The sequence below is a fragment of the Lepisosteus platostomus genome, chromosome 8 (genome assembly GCF_059453375.1).
Source record: "Lepisosteus platostomus isolate fLepPlt1 chromosome 8, fLepPlt1.hap1, whole genome shotgun sequence".
Taxonomy (NCBI): domain Eukaryota; kingdom Metazoa; phylum Chordata; class Actinopteri; order Semionotiformes; family Lepisosteidae; genus Lepisosteus; species Lepisosteus platostomus.
In genome coordinates, this window is record NC_142618.1 from 61,226,286 (window position 1) to 61,250,535 (window position 24,250).

A 24,250-nucleotide genomic window follows, 5' to 3' on the forward strand; every position below is an offset into this window, starting at 1 on the left:
CAGACAGTAAATCTTACTGTCTTACAAGGTAAGGTAAGGTTTGAGGCAGAGATATTCTGTATTCGTTCGTAGAAACTGTTCTTATTGAAAGCGTTATGATTGGGTTACACTGGCTACTGCAGAAACTGCAGAGAGGGCAGATTTTTTTTCATTAGCTTCATGGTTTGTTTTTTGAGACCTCCCTTTCTGGATGATTTTTACTTTTAAATGGAGGTTCTTCACTGAAGTGCGGCACAGCTGGCAGACAACCAAACCACTTTCATCCCAGCTGTTCTCAATGATAATGATTCCCAGTGCAATTTCTTGACATTAAGATAGATACAGTGCCTTGCGAAAGTATTCGGCCCCCTTGAACTTTTCAACCTTTTGCCACATTTCAGGCTTCAAACATAAAGATATAAATTTCTTATTTTATGTGAAGAATCACCAACAAGTGGGACACAATTGTGAAGTGGAACGAAATCTATTGGATTTTTGAAACTTTTTTAACTAATAAAAAAATGAAAAGTGGGGCGTGCAAAATTATTCGGCCCCTTTACTTTCAGTGCAGCAAACTCACTCCAGAAGTTCAGCGAGAATCTCTGAATGATCCAATGTTTTCCTAAATGACTGATGGTGATAAATAGAATCCACCTGTGTGTAATCAAGTCTCTGTATAAATGCACCTGCTCTGTGATAGTCTCAAGGTTCTGTTGAAAGCGCAGAGAGCATCATGAAGACCAAGGAACACACCAGGCAGGTCCGTAATACTGTTGTGGAGAAGTTTAAAGCCGGATTTGGATACAAAAAGATTTCCCAAGCTTCAAACATCCCAAGGAGCACTGTGCAAGCGATCATCTTGAAATGGAAGGAGTATCAGACCACTGCAAATCTACCAAGACCTGGCCGTCCCTCTAAACTTTCAGCTCAGACAAGGAGAAGACTGATCAGAGATGCAGCCAAGAGGCCCATGATCACTCTGGATGAACTGCAGAGAACTACAGCTGAGGTGGGAGAGTCTGTCCATAGGACAACAATCAGTCTTACACTGCACAAATCTGGCCTTTATGGAAGAGTGGCAAGAAGAAAGCCATTTCTCAAAGATATCCATAAAAAGTCTCGTCTAAAGTTTGCCACAAGCCACCTGGGAGACACCCCAAACATGTGGAAGAAGGTGCTCTGGTCAGATGAAACCAAAATCGAACTTTTTGGCCACAATGCAAAACGATATGTTTGGCGTAAAAGCAACACAGCTCATCACCCTCAACACACCATCCCCACTGTCAAACATGGTGGTGGCAGCATCATGGTTTGGGCCTGCTTTTCTTCAGCAGGGACAGGGAAGATGGTTAAAATTGAGGGGAAGATGGATGCAGCCAAATACAGGACCATTCTGGATGAAAACCTGTTGGAGTCTGCAAAAGACCTGAAACTGGGACGGAGATTTATCTTCCAACAAGACAATGATCCCAAACATACAGCAAAATCTACAAAGGAATGGTTCACAAATAAACGTATCCAGGTGTTTGAATGGCCAAGTCAAAGTCCAGACCTGAATCCAATCGAGAATCTGTGGAAAGAGCTGACAACTGCTGTTCACAAACGCTCTCCATCCAACCTCACTGAGCTCGAGATGTTTTGCAAGGAAGAATGGGCAAGAATTTCAGTCTCTCGATGTGCAAAACTGATAGAGACATACCCCAAGCGACTTGCAGCTGTAATCGCAGCAAAAGGTGGCTCTACAAAGTATTAACGCAAGGGGGCCGAATAATTTTGCACGCCCCACTTTTCATTTTTTTATTACTTAAAAAAGTTTCAAAAATCCAATAGATTTCGTTCCACTTCACAATTGTGTCCCACTTGTTGGTGATTCTTCACATAAAATAAAACAATTATATCTTTATGTTTGAAGCCTGAAATGTGGCAAAAGGTTGAAAAGTTCAAGGGGGCCGAATACTTTCGCAAGGCACTGTATATATGTCATATTCACATTTTTCTCACATTCCATCTCCTGCACCCTACAGTAGCTCCACCTTTGCAGCTGTCCCTGTATGGGGGTCCCAAACTCTTGGTCCTGTGTTGTAATTCCTAGTGACATAAGGTCCCGTGCTAAAAGGTTTTCACTGCTGTAGGTCCGGTTGCATATCACAGCTTATGCAAAGCAGAAAGGAAACATCACAGAATGTATTTTTATTTTTATTGAACATGCCTTGCTCTTGCAGGGAGGAAGCATTTTTTTCCAGTTATCAGACAGAACATTCTTTTTTCCACTGGCTTGGACGATCGGGTGATTTGTGTGCGCAAGTGTGAAGTCTCCACAGTGCTGTTTCTTCAGCTGTCACCACAGGGTTTCCTGCTTCAAAGTGCAGATCTGAGCAGGAAGCTCCCTGTGCTTGTGTGTGGGGTGTGGGTTCTTCTCAGTGGCCTCTGCACGAGTGCTACTGTACATAATCCATGACACATCTCTGCAGTGTCCAGCTCGGGCACCACTGTAACATCCATTCACTGTAACTACAAGTGCTTGGGTGTTGGCTCTGTCTTTTCCTCAGAGGTACAAACAGTAAAGTTTACCTTATGGCATTTAACACCCAGCTCTCCATGAACTGTCCAGTGTATTGGCAGCCAGCCACAGGTTACAGGACAAATCCATAGACCAAATAATTTTATTTGCCTTCAAGCAGTTGTCTAGGGCACATGCTTCTGAGACACCCCATCCAAGTGGGAACCCCACCAGCTGCAGGAAATCTGAATAGTCTTCAGAGTCCTGGGTAGCAACATCACCGTCATAGCAGTGACATCACCATCACAGCAGTGACATCACTGTCACAGTTGTATCTTACGCTATAAGACATGCAGTGACCTCAGTGAATGACAGGCACCAGGATCAATGGAGTGCAAACTCAGAGACTGGTCCTTCACTGTGACCATATAAATCTTAAAATCTTTTTTTTTACCTCACCTTAGCTGTTACTGAAGCTACTAAACAGAACAATAACACATGTCAAACAGTGTTAAATAACTGGGAACCTGAGTAAAAAAAAAAAGAAAAATATCTATACAAACTCTAGAATATATACCACATCTTTCTGGAAAAATAGACTATAACCAGTCACACTGAAGAATTGCTTTAGTGCACATATCCAAGGGCAAATCAAATCATTGCCACTTAGGGCTCTCAACCATGCAACCTAGTATGACTGGCAGGCAGGCAGAATGACATCCCATTCTCCACTGCTTTCAAGTTATTATATACAGTATGTACACATGCTATCAATGCTATTAGTATAGATTTCTAGGTCAAATCAAAGCATCAAAGCTAATGGCTGCTGCTCCACCTTTTAGAGAAGCATGCCCTCTAATTACTAACTGCAAATCTGACCTTTTCAATAGGTCTAATAATCTACCTGTCAGATTGCAAAATTATCTGCAGTAAGGCACACTCAAGCTTTTGAAATCCAAGAGCTAAAGTTGTTTTCTCCTACCTGCTAACCTCACCAGCTACTTGCTCTGATCCAAGTTTTGATGGGTATGTGGGTGAGTTCTATCAGCATAGTGCTGGTGAAGTTTAAACCGGTAACGTCACTCAACCTTTTCTGTAATCGATCAATATTTCTATTCACACATCTAACTCAAATTAAAAGAGATCTTAAGTGTATATTCTCTGAATGGTTTTCAACTTAACACAAGGCTCACTTCTATCATGTTAATAAACTATTAAGCTCTCTCTCAACTGCAATGCAACGCAGTTTTTATTTTAAAATGTCACTCTTAAACAAGCCGTTCTATAAATATTGCAAAAAAAAAAAAGAAAACATAAGAGGTTGTTTTAAAACAAGGCAGCTATAGATCTCTTTAGCTGTAGCAGTAAACAATGGGTGTGTTTCACCCCCCTGTAGATACCGTCTTGAGTCACTGTCACCTGTCTTATTTACTCCACTCCAGTCACACACTGCCCTGAATTGTTTCCTCATAGACCAGAGGCGCAGATTTCCAGGAGCATTTTGCATTTTGAATAACCGTCAACTCTGTACTGTGTGACTCTGATCCTCATTAACTTTTTTTTACATTCCCTTGCGACCGTTCATTTCCTTCTTAAATCTGAAGTATGCCAAGATGCAAATCAGGTGCACATGCGCTCAGACAGTGCCACGCGATGCTGACATTTTTTTTTACTGTTTCCTTGACACCTGATTCTCCACCATGGTTAAATTATGGGATAGTTTTTGGATAGAAAGCCAAGCTGGTTTAGGCATGATTGCCTATGTGTATAAAAATTTAAAAATTGCATCCCGGAAAAAACATTTGCATTGCTCTCCTGAGACTCCAGGTTTAACAGAAAAAGCAGCATAGAGATTTCTCTCTGATTCTCAATCTGCAAGCACGGAGGATGACAAAGGCACATTGTTTCTTACTGAGGATACAAGTAAAAGAACTGTTTAATGACCTTGAGTCTTTACTATCCTGTGCTTAAAGTCTTTAATTTGACATTTACTTTTCTATGAAAAGAGAATTTCACTTTTATGACACTGTAAAACAATGTATGAATGTCAAAGAATGACAGTAATGCAGAGAAAGAGAAGTACATTTCTACATTTAACAGTTTACAATGAACTGTTGAAAAATACTGACTGGTACAAATTGATTCATACTGTACTAGCAATTTTGCCTCTTAAATCTGCTTTGAAAAAAATCTAACGCTCTTTTTTTCTGATGCTAGCTATTAGTAGATGACATCTGGGGGGTTGTTGATTATGTAAAGCTTCGCAGTGCTGTTCTGAAGGGACAACACACTCTTTCTTCCAGGACTTCTGCACAGGTAAAGTTAACAATATCATTGAAACCCTTTCTGTTTTCTAGTCAATGTGAAACTGGAACAAATAGACTTTTTAAATTGTGTTAAAATTGTAGGTGTGCTATTTTCCACCATGCTTTTAATAGACTAATTGAAGTTTCACTTTAGGTTTCTACAGCAGGAACAGTGAAACATGAGAAAAAACAAGTAGAATATACAGCAAGTACAGTACCTTATCAGGACATTTCAGCACCGAGAAATTGAAATGAGATGTTATTTCCTACCCGGAACTAGATAAACAGATAGCAATCATTAGGATTGTGAACTTCAGCAGTTTCACTGATGGCAAGTATATGACGTTAAGTTATTATTTATCAAGGGAAACAGTATCTATTAGTTATAAGCAGAGAGGATGATGTCAGAAAATCACACAGGACAGATAGGCTGTCTGGGCTCAGACTTGACTGAGTGCAATACCAATTACACATGGCACAGTACCCTGACAGGGACTCATGCTTGTTGTTCTTGTGATGTCTCTCTCATCTGTTGGCCTTCAGATGTTCAGACCAGCAAACTGCTGCTTCCCCACCCAGGGTAAACAGTTCCATTTCCTTGGCCCGGTAGTATTAAAATATTTTTGTTTTTGTGAGTAATATGATTGATTGTACGGATTCCTTCCATATTAAGCAGCGTTGCTGCGGACACCATAATCCAGCAGTTCCCGTGCACTTTCCTGACAGCAACGCTCCGGTCCACTAGAAAACCCCCCGTAAAACAGCAGCTTTCAGTACAAGGCTTATAAGAGACACAGTACAAAGGCTTGAGAAACAAACTCTTGTCCATCTTGTTAATGTTTTGCTGATTCTCTGCTTGGTTTCCAAAAAATAAACAAGTAAAAAGACAAAGATAATGACAAGAACATTATTCTTAAGAATTGCATTTTTTTCAGCTGCTTATGGGCAACTGTGCGCTCTTGTGGAAAGTCTTTGCAAACTTCAGTCCTTTTTGTGAGAAATAAATGGTTCCAGTATTTTAAATAAAAAGGAAAAGAGTGACATGTTCATGTGATTAATGCAGCATGGCTTCTCCTTGGTTTGGAAGTTAGCCTGATCTCTGATTCATCATTCGACTGCCAAACTGCCTTTTTTTATGACTCACTAGTCTCTCTCAATCTTTTTTGTAGGCACTACTTTAGAGATTTTACTAACCGGACTTGCTTTCTGAATGATTTCTGTACACATTAAGCAAAAATGATTAATCCTTTTGATTTAAGAGTATTAGCTCTTACAGGTTAAAGAAAATAAGTGTTTATTATTACACAGTAAAAAGTAAATCAGTTTAAATGAAAAGGTAATACTTTAAGCAGGTTGCATTATATTTCTCAAAAGCTTTTTTGTTCTCCAACTTGCTCACCAACAGAACCCGCAGCTCATATAATACAATTGAATTCACAAACTACCAGACATCTTTCTTTACCTAGCAGGAGTTTGGTCTGCATCTTTTTTTCTAATAATCATGATCTTCTGTAGTGTAATATAGTCATTCATACTGTTTTTGTCACTTCCGCTTTTATCTATTTGTTGAAGAAAGCTGTAAAACGAATAATGCACCGGAGGGTCTGGCTGCCTTATAGCTCAAAGAAGGGAGTAAGCAACTGGATATGATGCTACCAGCAACAAAATGACTTAGACTGGCTGAAAGACCTCCTCTCATTTGTAGTCTTTGCTCTGCTTTTACTGTGGTACACACTCTTACATGATGCCTTAATTAAGATATACAGAGCATCAAAAGAAACTGCTCTAATTACGCCCGTATTGTTTCTGCATTTGAATACTGATTACATGGTTTTGGCATGTTATCAATTTTTGATTAATTGATCATTTAATCACCGTTAAACACTCAGATGACTTTGCTGCATAGGCTCTCAATCAACATCGCTGCTGAGGACCGATTGGGAAAGCGACGAGGAGATTTAACCTGCTGGATGCCAAGCCTAAAGTAAAACAGGCCAGTATGCCCTGCTTATCACGACAACGGTATCTTTACGCCTTCTGTATGCCGGAAGGCCATCACACTGTCGCTTGCTGTTTTGGGCTCACCTACATCGATGTCATCACGCGCCATCTTCGTGGCTGTGCGGCGATGCGGGGCGGCTGAACAGCCACCCGAGAGCCCCGGACTCTCCAGCATCCACCCACGCAACGCAACGTGGAACCACAGCCTCTTCACCGGAGACTGGAGGGGCTTTCCCCCGCCGATGGAGGTCAGCAAGCCCGTCGCGGCCGTGCAGAACGACAGGCGAACTGCTGCGGGAAACGAAGCAGTCGACGGCGAGGTCCGAGTGTGGTGTAGCATCCGCATCGACGCGTCTCTCCCTCTGGCGGTGACGGACGGGATTCTGACTGCATGGCAGGACCTGGGACATTGGGCGCTGGCCCTCCTTGGCACCAGGATTCCAGCAGATCCTCAGGCTGTCTGTGTTACGGTCACGCAACAGAGTAGGGATGTCCTGCTCACTGGATCTGGGGAGGGCGAGTGGCACCTAGGGCTCAAAGAAGAACTTGCTTGTGCAAATTCAAGAAAAGAATTGGCACGGAACCCCACAAGGCAGCATCTGCAACCCTGTATTGTTTCCAGTGGCAGCCACACTCTGCGAGTCTGGATTGTACAGCATCTTCAGCCTTCACACAACTATTAAACTCCCAGCCTCTCTCCCTCTCACCTATGATCTGAACCTCACAGTGCCTTCTTTCTTACCAAAGACTCACACATTGACTTGACGCGGTTTATCAGTGCTGTTCCTGACCTATCGGCCATGTCCGATCAATAAAATGTCAGCGCACCCGTTAAAAGATTCTAATTTTATTGACAACACCTTTGAAACCAACACAGTTATAATTTTTTTGTTGCTTAGTGTACATTAAGTGAATCGTTTATCAGAGCCGAGGGGTTGTCTATCAATCCCAGTAAAACTACAGAAGCATGAGAATTTCAAGAAGTGCAGCTGGACCCCCATAAGCTTTGCAATTCCCTCCAATAAAGTCTGAACTACAGCAATATAATGTTCCAAATCTGGTCTTTTGAGCACAACTGGAAACATCCATTTTCAGTCTGTTTTTCTTGGCAAGGGCTGTGGCTCAAACAGACTTAAAAAAAACCTGGACATTGTAGAAGACAAAAAAAGCAACAGACATGTCTTCTTGTTTTACACAGATCTATAATGAAGGAATGCTTCAAAATCTGCGAACGCCAGCTCCAGCCTGCTTCAGTTTTGAGGCGTGTGCGCTCTACGATCAAACTAATAAACACGACAGAAGGGGGTGTTTAGGGGTGTCATCAAGCCTTACATGGGAACACCAGCTGCCCTCTGTCCTTGACAGCAGGAATGCGTTAGGTGCGTGCTGCTGGCCTTTTCCAATGACAGAACAGCAGGAGACTTCTTGACGTGACAGGGATGCTCCCATGGGCTCCTGATGTAGCCAAGCTGACAACTCACCCGCCTGCAGTGCGGATTATGCTGTAGATGCCCCAGTCTCCAGATTCAAGCCCCCCAGTGAACATCCGTGGGAAGAACTGGGAGGAACTGTAGCTTCTAGGAATCGGAGACTGGGGAAGAGCATGCTTGTGCAAATTCCAGATGGCCAAACAAAATCCTTTAACTCTTCTGCAGCCAAGGGCTGGGTGCCGAACAAGTGGAGAGTGATGAAGTGCACACAGAGTCCTCCTCTCTCCACAGACAAGGCCACAGGCGCTTCGGGTGTTCTAACATGCAAGACACTCAAGGACCGTGCTGGGTCTACCTCTGACACAGAGACCGTCAGCGCTGGTGCTTCCCTCTTTGAGCATCAACGTTGAAGAAAAGACTTGTCAAAGGAAAAAAAAAAGTACAGAGATCAGCCTGGAAAGGAGAAATCTTCCGAGCCGCCCGTGTAGTCAGTCCCTGCTTCGTGGCAGACACCTGCAGGCTGGCCTTATGCTGTTCCTTCAGTTTCCTGTCTTGTGCCGGACCAGGGACGACGCAAACACCCCCCACACTTTTAACAGGCAGGTGGGCAGCTTCAGGAAGCTGACCTTGGAAAGGTTTTCTTTCAGAATAGTACTTCTGGATGGAGATCCTGCCACTGGGGTGTTGAACAAGCAGTCATGGGCAGACATGGCTTAAGAACACTTCACTTTTATTACTTCATGACATCGACTTTAAATTTACATTATATGGGTACCGTTCTAATAATTCAGTGTATTGTACAGTTATTTACTTTTAGAACATATCCACAAAAAAAATAAAACAATCCCAAAACATTTCCACCCACTAGTAGAAAACAAAACAAAAAAAAAAACAAATGGCAGAAATAGTGCAACACAGAGACAGGAAGGATCTTGAGTTTTTTTTTTCTAAACCACCTGCACCAAGAAAAAAAAAGTACTTGGGGGAGGAGAGTAATTGAACACAAATGAAAACAAGTGCAAATTTCTTTGGAATTCGGAATAAAATTATAGCCACAGTACACAAATTAAAAACAAAAGACGCAAAAACGGACAAAAAGGAAAAAGAAAGACGAAAGGCGGAGGAGAAACTTCAAGTACGGGGTGCCGGGCTGCGCGAGGGTCCTTCGTAGTGTGGGGCAGCGCAGCGCCTGCGCGGGGTCACTTCTTGCGCTGGAACACGTTGGCCAGCATGGCGCCCGAGGTCGTCAGCTGGCCCATCTTGTTCAGGAACTTGGTCTTGGCGTCCTCACTCACCAGGCTCGCCGCGATGGACATCGAGCTGCGGGGGAGCGGGAGAGGAAGAGGAAAAACTAAAGGGGGAGACGAGGTCAGCAGCGCCCCTCCTCACCGCGGAGCCCCGGCGGTGCCGAGCAGACCGTGGTGGCGTCAAGGAGCCCCACCGCCAAGGCCACGACGCCCACACTCTGAGACGAGATCCGCGGGTCGGCGAGCTGCTAACCGCCCGACAGGCTAGGCCGCATGCCCCGCTCTCTCGCTTGTAACCTGACCCTCACCTGGGTCCCCAACGACATCTAAATGAGACGCACATCGTTTCACCGGCGCGTCTGTGTGTTGCATCCTATTTTCGTGGAGGATCATAAAGAGGCCAAAACAACTCAGCATTCAACCATGTGTCCCTGCTCTATTGGCATTCAAGTTCTTTTTTTTCCGGTTTCCTCTTGTTGCACGTTTTTTGCAAAAGACAATTTACCCGTAGAGTAGTGCACTGCTGAAACAAAACCAGGTGCGAGCAGGAGAGCTGTTTGAGTGATTTACCCGACGTTTCTACATCGGAAACTGTCATTCTAGTCTAAGCAGAAATGATCTAGCATGATTCAACCAAACCGTATTTTACCTGTTAGAAACCCAGTTTACAGCTGTAGCACTAGTGCACAGGGACAACAACCCCTGAAATTAACAGACAACTGACATTATAAACACTAATCACATGGGCTTTCACACTCAGCTTGCCAAATACTGATTTATTTTTTACTATTACAAAAACGGGTAAGAGAACTGTAGCACGGAACGACCGCAGGTATTAACGGTCCATGAATTTCTACTGGACAACAGAAATAACCCTCATGGGAGCTCAGCTGTAGCTCAGTGAAATGTACCCAATGTCTGTTCCAGTGCTTCTCTGGTCCTGAAACCCAACATTGTGCTACAGAAACACAAATAGCCGACCAGTGCTGTTATTCACTTCTATTCTTGAAAAACAATCCATATATTTTTTAAAGAAATAAACTGTATAAGTGAAAACAGTTAACCGAGTGAAAAAGACTACAGTTATAATAAAACATACAAAACAAAAAGAAAAATACAGATCTCTGAAAGTATGTTAACTGTGCACGTGAATCATAATTAATGACAACTTTGTCCTGCTTTCACATCTCTACTCTGTATTTCACAATCTTCCTTGCATGCTTAAAAGTTCAGCTTCTGAGAAGACTGAAAAAGTGAAAAATTGAGAAGTCAGGGAGATGGATCTCCTCCTGAGCAGGAGATGGATTATTTCCCCACGACAGAGCTTGCACGCAGGGAGCACAAGTAGCATTTCTCCCACTGGACTATCACTTATAAACATATAAGTAATAAAATGCATCCCTATTCTTAAGGACTTTTGGGAAAAGAATCCTCCTTGTTTCATAATCTAATAAAATAATACAATGAAAATATTTGTCAATGGCAGACACACAGAAGTACATTTACTTCTATTTACTGAACTAAAGATACATCCTATTACCTGTAGGGAATATCATTTCAGATTTGAAGCATGCAATGTAACCAGAAAATCCAACTGAGATTAAAAAATAGTTTTGCAATAGGGACAAAACTAAGCTTCACTAAAGCAGAGACATGTTTGGGAGCCCAAATATCACAACCTGATTAGAATTTGGGCACTAAGCAAACTTTTTCTTTTGTAAATTAAGTGCAGCACAGCCAAGAAGGTGCTGTTTAGTCAGAAATAAGGGAGCAAGTTCTGAATTATAAAATTGAGGAGAAACAGTATAATGTAAACAGAAAGCAAGTAGAGAAACAACAAAGCCCTAAAAATAAACTGCTTACAGCTCTCTCTCTCTCTTAACTCTCTTAACAGAAGTAAAAATACGGGAAGATGTAAAATAAAATTAAGATGGTGATCAGTTCTTCTTAAAAAAATAAATATTACAAGATGGTGCCTGAGTGATGAAAATGAGACACTTCTCTTTTTTTTTAAAAGAAAAGCTTTTAGTACAAGTCCCCAACTGCTGTGGAGAAGGGGAAGAGCAGAAAAGGAAATTAGTGGTTGTGCTTTATATAGTGAATAGAAGCACAACATTTAATTAGGAAGCACAGGATCCACGGGGCCTGTTTCTCAGGGCAGGAAGAAGAGCAGCAGAGCTACAGAGAGGCCGTGCTGCTCTTCAGTCCCATGGAGTGCCCACAGTGATTGTTTGTACCGCATGCTGAAACACTGCATTCCAGGGGATCTCAGTCAGCAGCAGTCTCGGCCATCTCCTGCCACAACTCTAAATACACACATACACCAACAGGCTGTCTGGGCCAGTGAAACTGGCCGTCCCCTCTCGAGCCACCCCCCTTCACACCGGGACCCCTGCTGGTTCGGGGGCCAAGCCACGGACAAACCCACCCTGACAGCATGAGGGCCACAACTGTCAAAAACGGGACGCTAAAACGGTTAACTGATAAAAGCTCAACGTCCTGGGACAAAACCTGATCAATAATCCCGATTGCCGACTGGTTCATTTGCCTCACATTTCCCATGATGCATCTTGCTCCCATTAAGCCACAGAAACCAATGATTTTACCAGCTGTAACAGGGACGAGGTGGACATTAAGAGCCACACTGCGGTTCAGAATACTGTAGCTGAGGTTGCCTCAAATTATAAGGATGGTGGGAGGAATCGGCTACGTTACATAATTAAAATTAGCCGATTTATTCAAGAGATTCGGTCTCCAAAATCAAAGAAAGTATTTAAGCTCAAAAACTCCACTTGCATTTTATTTAGAAGCTGCTAATAATTAACATGAGCGGGAATTTGACTTGAACACAAACACTGGACACAGATGCTCCCACAGAGCCGCCTGCAGCTGCTAAGTTACTCTCAGTTCTTGAGTGAACCAATTCCCCAGCGCTGGAAGAGCAGATACATGCAAGACTGTTCTTACCCCTGTGGCTCCTGAACAGTCTTGTTTTCCACCTTCAGCTCACATTCCTTAATCATGGAGCTTAAAATAACCTGTGTGAAGAAATACACGAGATCAGGGATTTAAATAGCAGTCTGGAAAAAAAAACTTCTTCTAACAGCATTTTTATTCAAGAGCGCCCCTTTCACATCAGTGGAAAGCCTTCACCTGTCCGACAGGTGACTTGAGCAAGTGGTCATTACTTTAATTCAGCGGGACGTACGGAGAACTACGCAACAGAGGAATTCATCTGAAAACGCAGTCCGTACTAAAACTGGTTTAAAACTACGAAAACGGTTCATATCCACGGATGTTGGGGAGTTACACACTTATTCCACATTTCCTAAATAACCTTTAAAAAACAAAAAAGGTAGAGAAAGAGCACAAAAGTCTTGCAAACAAATTTATTAATTCCACTTTTTTGTCTACTATTGCTCACCCTCTTATTAGACCTTCTAGCTATGTCCCGGGGTGCACAATCACACAATCACAACTGTAAAAACTTGACACACACATCTGGTCATGAAAACAGAAATTAACTATTTCACCTTCTCAGATTGTCTCATGCAAAATATTAGGAACTCCGACTGCAAAGTACTGTGTGCTTGCTTGTGGGATTATAGTAATTGCGATTTAATCAACCCATCTGATGCAGTCAACGTTAAAATGGCTCGTGGCAAGTGGAGATGACCCGCCGGCTTGCGTTCCCGAAAATGACACAAAAAAGATGAAGTGGAGAAACCTGTTCCTGACAATGTCAGTTGATACAGTTATTTAAATGCACCGCTCTTCTGGAAGATGAACTGCAACTTGTCAACAGATCGTAACAAGGTGGTATGGTGCACAAGCGGAGAATTAAAAAGCTTGGAGATGGAAAAGCTCAAAGCCCCCATTCAGACTAATGCTATGATCACATTCAGTTATTTCACTTTCAGCATTGCCTATAGGCAGGAGTGCCACTGTGCAAGGCAACCTGCAAGTCTCCTGCAGGACTAAAAGGAACAAGCAGTGGCCTAATTCCTAATGCCGAGACACAAAGAGAAGGACGCCAAGAAAATGAAAAGTGGGATGAGGAGACAGGAATCTGGGTGACTCGAAGTGAGCAAGGAAGTGTTGAGAGAGAGCAGGAAAGTCGACTGCAAGACACTGTGGATCCTTGAGTCCGTCAATAATAAATAAAAATAATAATTAATGTAAAATGATCAACTGCTCGGCTCAAGTACAAGGGCATTGGTTCTATGACTACAATAAAGAAACAAACACACAGCCTCTGAAGCTGCCTACCTCGTGCTCAGGGGAGAGATGCTCCATGTCAGTTCGTAGGCATCTCAAGCCAGGCAAAAAATGGTTCACCATCAGCTCCTCCGAGATAACTGGACACCACAGTTAAGGGGAAGCAAACTCAACTCTTCCATCATCCTAAAACCCCAAATGTCAAATTACAGGAAAAGTAGGCAGAGCTTTATACAATCAGATTTATTTTCATTACTAATTAGTTTTTAATTATAATGTACATCAAAAAGGAACGCAAGGACACATTCCCCTTTTAAAAATAACAGAACCTTATTGATTCAGGTTCTAAACTGCTTGGCCTGCACTATTGATATTACCTTGTGCGAATCACATTGTGTGTGTCCATAATCACAATACAGAGAGATCATTCTTTCTGTAAAGAATTAAACTGGTACAAATGCCATTATATGAAAACAAACTTTTAGAATCAACCTTCATGAAAAATCCCAAAACTGTTTGAAATGTGTTGAAATCCCTAAGACATTATTTGTAAGTATAATATTTTGTATTTCTGAAGCTGGGATTACACTTTTCAACACCTCTTACTACTTTTGCCTCAACACTTTCTATATTTGAAAAAACAAAAAACATCTTAAAGGTATCGTGACTTAATGTCATCATTCTTAATAAATCTATTTACATCCTCAAGCAACTTCTTGTAAGTTAACAAATGTGAAGCTATTCAGCGCAAGAAATCTGGAGTATTTCCTATGATCAGTTCTCAGCTTGCTCTGCTTATATCTGCTGCGGTATCAAACTACGTCGGAACGATTTTAATCATGACATGAAATAACATGTTTGTGTCCCGTCCAATGTGACAGGCCCACTCCCTCTTTGTGCAGGCAAAGCTTAACTGGTAAGGAGCTCAGGAGAGCTTACAACAAAGTCAACAAGTGCTTGGCACAGCTGTCTGGAAACCTCACACAGCTGTCTGAAAACCAACACTGCCATCAGCAGAGTTCACGAACGCCCGTCAGGAGATAGCTATTTTGTGGAAAACCTACACAAGGCCAGATGCTGGGAAATGTGACCAATAAGGAGGACCCTTCCTGCTTTTTGAACAGATCTCCTATACCACTTAAGAACATCACAAGGTTGTTTTGTTTCGGGCTTTAACATCAACCCTGCAATTTGGTTTATATGTACATATGAATAAAGGCCTATTTTCATTTTGCTGTCATGGGATATTGAAATGAAAACAAAATGCAGAATAACCACCTTCTTGCTTTGCCATTTGGTCAGCAGTAGAAAAAGAACGGAAGACAACATCTTTCATACATCTGAGATGGTGAAACTGTGCTGCTTCTCTTATTAACAAGGCAGCATCCATCCAGTTACATGCAAACACATTTATCTGTTCACTTCCGTGTTTTACGGTGTGTGTTTTTGGGAGAAAAATCTGTTTCTTTTGCCATTTTGACAGTATCTTTTGTTGTTTCAACAAGTCAATATCCACTCCAGCTATGACACAGGTTATGCTCCGATCAATACAATTCCAGTGTTCTTTATAAATACACACACAGCACTGCGTAGAGATTCCAGCTCAGCTTGCTGTTGTCGTCATCAAAGTCAACACAACGGGTGCCCCACACACGTGGCGTCGCGGTCTGCTGACAAGTCGGCCGCCTGTGGACACAACAGCCAGGGTGGCTTATAAAAAGACGACGCGCGGGTGGAACACGGGCACAGCCCGAGCAAGACCTGGCCATGACGTAGGAATCCGGCTGCGTTAACAGAACTCGGCGACAGCTAGTCAAACTATCAAGGGGTCCTCGACAGACTCGGAGAAAACTGCACAGCACCTGATGCCTCGGTCTGAAGAGGGCTTCTGGGGTAGTGGAAGTGTGCTTGAAAGTTTTCAGCAACTTGCTGTCTGTATTATCTGAGGTCACAGGGTGGCCTTTGATGGCAATAAAAGAAACGGAGGAGATTTCTTTAACATCCCTGTTCTGGGTGTGGCGCACATGCCTCACCGAAGTAGCTCATGCCATTTACATAAAACGTCAGTTAAGAGCCTTCGGTTAAAAGTAATTACTTTAAGCGTCAAGGCTGTTTTTTAAAATAACGGCGACAATGAGCGCTGACATGTGCATGGAAATGTACCGTCTAATTGTTTGACCGCCATGTGATGACAAGCCTCCGTTACGGCTGTGTTAGAATTACTGTTTGCTTAGCAGACAAACTTGTGTAGATCAACTTCCAAAATACATCATCTTGGAATTTTTTCCATTAAATACCCAGTACGTTTTCACTCTAAAAAGGACTGTTTTTTTTAAAAAGTAAAACACACTTCATTTGGGAGACAACTGGACAAAGGGACCACAGGAACAAGTCGAGGATAATTCCAGGCCTTCTTCGGGTGCCGAAGCTCAACAGCTGACATGCCGGGCCTTCTCAGAGCAGAGATAACCTCGACTGGCTCCTTTGAGGCCAACCCACGCTGACACAGTTCCCCATTTGCCCCTAAACAGGACCTCCACTTTTAGACTTTTGACGATTACAGAGTCACCCAGATCTACCGCCAGAGCAACAGACGCAGACAGAGCCGGGCTCACAGAGCTGCAGATCTCCGGACAGCCGGACTGAAGGATACAGCAGCAGGACAGGGCACTGTAGGCTTCGAAGAGCTGGGTTGCGATGTCTAGTCTCTTGGCGTCCACCGCCTGCATGTTGTTACTCAGAGCCAGCTTGTGCAAATGAGGAAGAACAACTGAAAACAAATGACAAGAAGCGTGAATTCAAGGAGGCCGCATGCATGACTTCAGAAATACAGGCTCTCCAAAGACAGCACTAACATGACGGTGCAAGGACTTCCCCAATGAGCAGTAAACGCAAAATAAAGAGCAAAAAGAAAAACACTGTTCCTTTTTTAAAAAGAAAATAACCCCACCATTAACAGGGATTATGCACCTGCATGTGAAAAGCAGTGCACTGCATCCAGTTGTTTATTCTTAGCAGGACAAAAGGCTGCTTTTCTTTAATGCATGTTAAAAGAAACTGTACAGCAGGACAACTGAACTGCTTTATATTTATACACAGCAGCCGTTACCCTCACCAGCCTGTAACCCGTCTGGTCAGGTGTCCGAAGCTAAGCGAGGCTGGGCCTGGTCAAGGGAAGCCATGTTGCTGGGAGAGGTGCTGGCACACCAGCAGGTAGAACTCTTTCCTATGGGCCTGATCACACTCCTGCTTTTACCAACAGTGCTGTGGGATCTGTGGGATCTGCTGTGGGCACAGCAGGCAAGACCTCATCTGAAGAACGCCACCACCCTTGCCAGGCCAGGGCACTGGGACTAGGGAGGTCTAAAACCAGAGGAAACAGCGCTACCTAGAGGTTGACCAATTACACCAAAGTGTGCCCCTCCCCAAAAGCCAAAATGCATCACGGACAGTGTTCAACAGCTGAGGCGCAACAGAAAAGACTCACACTCATCTCTGAACCTGGGCTCTGCGTTAGGCCCCACCCTCCCAAAGGTTTTAATAATCTCCATGTGCAAAGAATGCTGGTCTTGGTACTGGGGATCTTCCAGAAATGAGGCCAACTGCATCTTCACTCTTTCCAGCAGCTGAAACAGCATTGGAGCAAATAAAGTGCTATTGCACATATGGTATTATATGCAGACGGCTACTTACTGCTTTAAAGACAGATGCTTATTTACCAAAATGGTTTAGACTTTAAATTTAAACAAATACTACTTTATAACTGTGATGAAAAATTCCTCCACGCAAAACTCACAACAAACAGCTGTCCTTCTACAACCCACACTGAACGGTTACAACGAAACTGCTGTCCTCATTTAACAGGTACCTCTTTCTGCGTTACCGTCTCCATGATCGTACCAAACGCGGGGATCGTAGATATTCTTACAGAACTGGAAAAAAGACATGAAAGGAAATACCCGTTCAGACTTTTTTTTTTTAAATATAGCAAAAAGACAAAACAAACAAAACAGATCCAAACAAGTCTATTTGTAGTAATTAGCAGGCAAGCATGGATTCAGTTAGGAGTTCATTCTGATGTCAATAATGAAACAGAACCAAAACAAGGCTAAAGAAACAGGTTGGTACTTAAGGTAACTTAAGGTCTCGCGTCTGCATTTTAACTCACAATTCAGGACCACCGGACAAGGTAATAAGGGCCGGAGCTACTCGCTTGTCAATTAAGGCTTCGCTCATGCGTCGCAGAATCAGCTGCAACCAGTCAAAATGCAAGAGAGAAACGGTGGGTGAAACCCAGTGAGTGAGGCCTGCAGGCCGAGGGCCCCGCTCGCGGCAGCCGGGGGTAGTGGGGTGGGGGCGGGGCCGCCTGCGAGGACAGGGCCAGCACAAGCACAAGCACAGCGAAGCGCGCCGCCCCCCCGCGTTGGCTTCGAAGAAGAACTCCGCCACCCGGCGGAGCGAGCCCTGTTGCTACGCTCATCGTGAGGGGGCCGGTTTGAAACTGCGGTTCGGCCTCTTCAGTTTGGGAAGCCGTGTTGACTGCCCTGCCCTGTGCGGATACACGGACCTGTAGCGCAGCGAGTATAAAGAGACAAAAAGAGCATGTGCTGCCCTAGAAAGGTGCAGTGGATAAGGTCGGGGAGACCCTTGTACTTCTGCGGTGAAAACAAGGTGCTTTTGGCACAGACACTCGAACCTGGAAATTGCCAACGGTCCTCGCTGTAAGCAGCCCCAGACCCTACGAGTGCAAGGGACCGTGAACAACGTGCTGCCCAGATGCCGCACTTCACAAAAGGGAAAGCATGGCGGAGGCCAGTGTGGCCGACTGTGCAGGGCGGTCTTATTTTCCCCGCACTCCCAGCATTCCCAGCTGTCAGGACCGGCACTGAGGACACAGCCGCCTGACCGAGAAGGGAGGGAAGATGGCACACGCTCCAACAGGCGGAGTGGGCCTTAACCAACTCCTTAAGTAAAATGATTATTAATTAATTATTATCAAGAAGAATAAATATTAATGAAACGAAAAGTTGCCGAATTATGTTCGTGTTTCCACTAAACTGAACTAAATTCAAATGCGCGAGAATCTAACAGTTACACCGCACAAGGCGTCAAGTGTGGCTTTGACAAACTGTGCGGGAACGATTGGGCACATGTGCAAACTGCATCTAAAATGGAGAGCGAGAGGCACTTCTTGATCCAAAGGGCTGCAGCCAACCGGAACAAGCTGCTCAGCTAAGTGACGGGAGTTAATACCCTGACTTGTTCAAGACAAGTCTGGATGGGCTCCTCAGATCAAACAGGCCAGGTGGCTTGAGTGTCCGGTCGTCAGGAACCACTCTCGGGGTCCCAACTTGACACGAGCCTCCGTCCAGCTCCCACACCGAGCACCTTTCAAAATGATAACCGCATCGCGTTTATTCAACAGTTTCGATCATTACCGCAACACGAAATACAACGTTATTGTGCTCTGTTGTGACGCATGTCGATAGAGACTTTCAATTCTCGTTTTTTTTTTTTTGCATCGCACTGCCAGCAGAAGCTTTCTCCCCCACCATATTCACTGGGTGCTTGTTTGGATATGAAATCTAAAAATTGCGAATCCTGCAGGCAGAGAAGCACCATATAATAACAAGGATTGTTATTTTGGCTTGGGGCCCCAACTCGACTATTCTAGCACGCTATTATTTTGCAACGATCTTGTATCTCTGGTGAAACACACATGCTTCGTATACCTCTTTATGTGCGCTAGTCTCCGTCACAAAGCACAATCAACATGTCTTACTACTGTCCATAAGACAGCAGGAAAAAAATAGCAAAGGCTACCATAAATACACCGAGGCATTAATAATGCAATGTAAATATTGGAAGCAACAGAGTAGTAGTATATGTGCTGCGTTTTCTAATGCGTCTCAGTATACAGTGTTAATGTTAATTGGTGTATTAATTGATCAATCTCTCCTCTGTGCGTGTGCTTATTATATACGGCAGACCGGGAGCAGTCAGGAGTTCACTCTTCAGAAGCCAAAGCTGGGCGCAGCGCCGGATGCACAAAGCAGGAGTCAACTTACATTTCAGGATCACTGGAGAGAGTAATAAGTGCAGGAGCGACTCTCTGAGCTACCAGAGTTTCGTTCACCCCCTTCACCAACAGCTGATTGGTCAGAGCAGGGTGATGTCACACGGGATGCACGGACAGAGCGAGCACAGTGTCATGGCAACACCGCAGAGAGAAAAGGAAAAAAAAAACAACAATAATAATAAAAAACAACAAAATAAAAAAAAAATACACAGAAGTGTCACATAAGCTTAAGAAAAGCAAACAAAAAAAAAACGAAAAATGCCAAGCACAATTCTACACTCCTGTTCATGAAGGGCGTGGGAGAATGTAGGATGTCACACACTCTAACAGGCCCAGACCGTGTGTGCGCATCAGCTTTTAAGGACACTAGCGAGCATCTGCAGTAGCCCTGTGCTTAAGCAGCATTTTCTTATCATGTTTATTTAACTCACAATCTGAATGTTATGAATAGTGGTTGAACCGAAGCTGGAGCTGGCGGGGGCTGTATTCAATTTGGTTTCATCTTCCCAATGAGGAAAGCTGAAAAAGTCTATCCCCTTACAGAACTGCCCTTCAGCAGTGCCACCAAAAAAAGCCAGGTGGCTAGAAGATCGCGTTTCAATAGTCTCCAAAAGCAGAGAGCATGCAAAGTACAGGCACTGCTCAAAAACTCATTACAGGGAATATCTGCCAGCCTGCCTTCACTGGTGACGTCTGGAAGCCAGTCGCATTCTTTAAATACTGACGTGCCCCCTTTTCCGTGGCTCTGCTTCTGCCTGGGCACTGACCTCCTAGAAGACGAGTACTGCCTGTGTCTCCTTACGTCAAGTGTCCGTTAAAGGCAGGGCACACGCAGCGCACAGACCAGCCAGCGGCACGGACGCGCTAAAGTCTCTCGGCAACCTGCTCTCCCTATTTTCTGCTTTTGGAAGCAAGGAGCTTGCTGCAGCACAGACACATTGACATTTCTACATTAACACTAGTTGTACTGGCGTTCCTCTCTATCAAACACTGGGCTGTATGGGTTTTTTTTTTAAATAACTTTACACCGTGCACTCAATTTTTCCCCCTTAATGAACCCCCTCCCCCCTCCCCCAGCTGTGAAATCACTTTGTTGATGGAAAACAAATGTCGACAGCCCACGTACCTCAAACATTCGGGCCGCGGTGCAGCGAACGAGCGCCGAGGTGTGGACGACGCCATACCAGAGGACAGTCAGGAGCAGCTCGTGGTACGCAGGGTTGGCCCTGCGAGGCGAGAGACACCTTCAGCGGAGAGCCCCGAGCCCGATTCACAGCACGCGTATACGGCAGGACCACGACTGTTAGCTGTCGTGCTCTTTAAGACGTGTCCAACCTACACCCACACGACGGGCAGAACAAAATCGAAAGGATTTCCAACATGACGGCTAAACCACCTCATTTTTCTAAAAAGAAAACAATGCTGAAATTCTTCCAGCCTGATGGCTTGAATTTTTTTTCAAAAAAGGAAATGTTAGCTCAGGCGCCGCCGTGTAAACCAAACCACGGGGGAAGAGAAGAGGCCGAAAGCAACATCGCATCCGAGCGAGAGGCAGGCGCATCCGTACCCCAGCTCCACGAACGAGGCCTTGAGGCTGTCCAGCGGTGCGTGGGACAGGGAAAGGATTGTCATGACGTCCTCCAGGAATCCCACCAGCAGCTTGCGGTCTTCTTCCTAATGTTGAAAACAAAACGGGTGCCGGCTCAAAGGAAGAACTGAAGCCTGCCCCTGCTCTCCTGCCCTCTCAGCCCCTGGCGCCACAGCCTCCTCACCTGGATGTAGCACGTAAGCACACCTGTTGCATAGATGGGCACTGTGGCTTTTGTCAGAATCCCGTTTCCCGCAGTCGCATCTGAAGAACCACATGCAGAGCGACATTATTCAAAAGAGCATTTCAGTAACTGGCCATTAAACTGACAAGAATGAGCATTGTCTCTATTTTTGTGGCAGGAGGGCTTAATGTTTTAAACTAAGGGCTAAAATATGCATTCTTCCCAGTAATCTAATCATCAATAAGCAGATACAATGACAGAAATCTCAGGTGCTGGGGGAGAGACTTAGTAAAACGACAACTACAGATCTGAAACTAATTTTCCAAGAATGGTTTCTCTGACCTATCGCTGAAGGTCAGTTTCCCTTAAGCAGAAGTCCTGGGACTAGCTCCAGTCTTCACATGAATGGACAAAGGCCTTACTGATGTGCTAATGATTTGCTTTAGAGCCTTGCCGATTCACTTGAAGAGCACGCCTTGATTGTCACACGAGGTCTTCAGCGTGTGTTGCTGAGGCACCTTGAGCTTAGGCTTTTACAAGTCAAGAGTTCTTCACAGCAGCAGACGCGCAAGAAAGGAAAATCCCACGTGAACAGCACTAAACACAATGAACACTGCTGCAACACCGAACCCGAAAGCAACCATGTTCATGAAAATGAGAGATCTACTTGAATGGGACAGGTGTTCTCAATTGAATTGGCCATAATGAAGACAAACGTATAAAAGCCACCATCTTGTACAATTGCTCAAAATATATTTCTCATACCACAAATGCCGTAAAACATTTTTGCTTACCAACATTCTCTTCAGAAAGCCTGAGTATTTCTTGAAACTGCGGTTTTACCTACAAGCAGAAACAGCACAGAAACAAAACTGGTTAAAGAATCATTATCTACGGAGAGGCTTTGCAAAACTTTGTTGCAACGATAATCTCGCAAATAAAGTAAGACATTCAACTGTTTTTAATGAAAAGTCTTAAACCAATAGCAAACAACACATTTGAAAGCTGCTTACCTTAGTATTTGTAAAAATTTTCCCAAATGTTCTACATAACCTCCAGAAGAACCTGGAGAATTCATGGACACAGGTTGTTGAAGCAACGTTGATCCTGCCCACTATTCCTATGAGCTGTGGCAACCTGTTGACAGAGGAGGAGGAGGAAAGATGGGAGTTATACTTGAAGGGGCAGGGACAGGGCCACTGTCAGGGACGGGTTCAGTCTCGGGGTGCCCAGCGGCAGAGATGGGGTCACTGTCAGAACCCTGGCAGAGGGGACGGGGTCAGTCTCAGGGTGCCCAGCGGCAGGGACGAGGTCAGTCTCGGGGGGCCGGCGGCAGGCCGAGAAGGGACTCACAGCTGGTTGACCACCCAGAGCAGGCTCTCCCAGCCCGTGGTTCCCTCGTGCTCCAGCTGGTGGTCGTACAGCTGCAGCAGGGCCGCCAGCTGCTCCCGGCTGCCAACGATGGTGGCCACGTCCTGGAGAGGGGAGGCAGGCCGGGGGAACCTGGTCACTGAAAGAGCGGCCAACAGGGCAGCGGTCAGGGAAGACATCTATCCCACCTCTCCCTGGCGCAGAGCGCAAGGAAACGGGGAGAGCAGAGCATGGCTCTGCAGAGCTCTCCGAGCGCAGTCTCAAAGCAGACAGCAACAGCACGCGTGTATGTGCTAAACCATCCAGAAGTTCAGATCATAAAATTTTGATAGAATGACTTTATTTTTTTAATTCCCTCGGGTCCTTCAGGTAGCCCGCCTGTGGTGACCCAGTACAGAGGGGCACGACGCCTCATTTTTTTAAGCTGACCAGGGCAGACTCTGAGGACAGCTCGACACATGGAGTAGCTGACAAGTCTGGGTCGCTGCTCATGCCAGTGCCCCACCCACGCAGGGGACACCCCAACAGCACAGCCCAGCCTTCCTCCAGAGGGAGCTGGAATGTCCTCTCTTATGGGGCGGCTCATCCGACACCAGACGCAGCGGTTTCGTGCCTCACTCCTGATCTAGTGCCGAAGAAGCAGAAAGGAAAATGCGGCAAGGCTCTCTGTACCTTCGATGGGCGTCACGTCCCCTTGCAGCTTGGCTTTACTGGTGAACGGGGCGTTCTCTAGCACCACCGCAAACAAGGCTGGGATGAGGGACTGCAGCGCCGACAGGAACACGTGCAGCTTGTGCTCATCCAGGCCGTGCTCTCCTTCCTACAAGCCAGAAGGGAAGACTCTCAGTTGGGCTGCCTTGCCCCACACGCTCAGACCTGCCACGCCACCAGAGAGGTCCCAATTCGTCCGAACCCGGGCAAAGGCAGGAGGTCGGTGAGGACAGAGAGCGATTCAGCACCATGTGTGATCTGCGACTGGGCACAAAACCCAGCCGGCGAGCTCTGAATGAGCGGCAGGCCAGCTCCCGTGGATGACACGCATTGGGAGCTGAAGCAGAATCTAGAGGACTGGAAGATGCCGTGCGCCGGTGTGCATGCTGGGAAGAGCCCTCTTGCGCCGTCCTACCCTGAGCAGCCTCTCGATCCGGCCAAGCAGCGTGGGGATGAGCTGCGACTGCAGGTGGCCCAGCTCCGTCGTCCAGGCGGCGAAGGCCGGGATGAAGACCTGGTGAACGGCGTTGACCACGCGCTCCGAGGGGTCTCCCAGGGCCAGCAGCATCAGCTCGAAGCCCTGCCGGGAGGACACACGCAGAGGTTCAGCACTGCGCTCAGCAGGAGCTCGGGGGA

General features: G+C 45.2%; 1 protein-coding gene across 8 annotated transcripts in view; it reads right to left on the minus strand.

Annotated features, from left to right (window-relative positions):
• Positions 1–7,617: 7,617 nt before the first annotated feature.
• relch (RAB11 binding and LisH domain, coiled-coil and HEAT repeat containing) overlaps positions 7,618–24,250 on the minus strand; it is a 47,909-nt gene continuing 31,276 nt past the window's right edge. For 7 of the 8 annotated variants that reach the window (XM_088644195.1, XM_088644198.1, XM_088644194.1 and 4 more), the window contains 15 exons: positions 24,030–24,194; positions 23,576–23,723; positions 22,886–23,042; positions 22,546–22,669; positions 22,327–22,375; positions 21,533–21,612; positions 21,328–21,434; positions 20,887–20,986; positions 19,750–19,832; positions 17,550–17,613; positions 17,169–17,307; positions 16,335–16,451; positions 13,733–13,821; positions 12,431–12,501; positions 7,618–9,536 (listed from right to left, as the gene is read on the minus strand). In XM_088644195.1, the coding sequence (XP_088500321.1) occupies positions 9,416–9,536; positions 12,431–12,501; positions 13,733–13,821; positions 16,335–16,451; positions 17,169–17,307; positions 17,550–17,613; positions 19,750–19,832; positions 20,887–20,986; positions 21,328–21,434; positions 21,533–21,612; positions 22,327–22,375; positions 22,546–22,669; positions 22,886–23,042; positions 23,576–23,723; positions 24,030–24,194 (1,614 nt within the window). In that variant the 3' untranslated portion in view covers positions 7,618–9,415. Of the gene's footprint in view, positions 9,537–12,430; positions 12,502–13,732; positions 13,822–16,334; positions 16,452–17,168; positions 17,308–17,549; positions 17,614–19,749; positions 19,833–20,886; positions 20,987–21,327; positions 21,435–21,532; positions 21,613–22,326; positions 22,376–22,545; positions 22,670–22,885; positions 23,043–23,575; positions 23,724–24,029; positions 24,195–24,250 lie in introns of those variants that run through there. The other variant, XR_015941030.1, reaches the window with a different exon arrangement.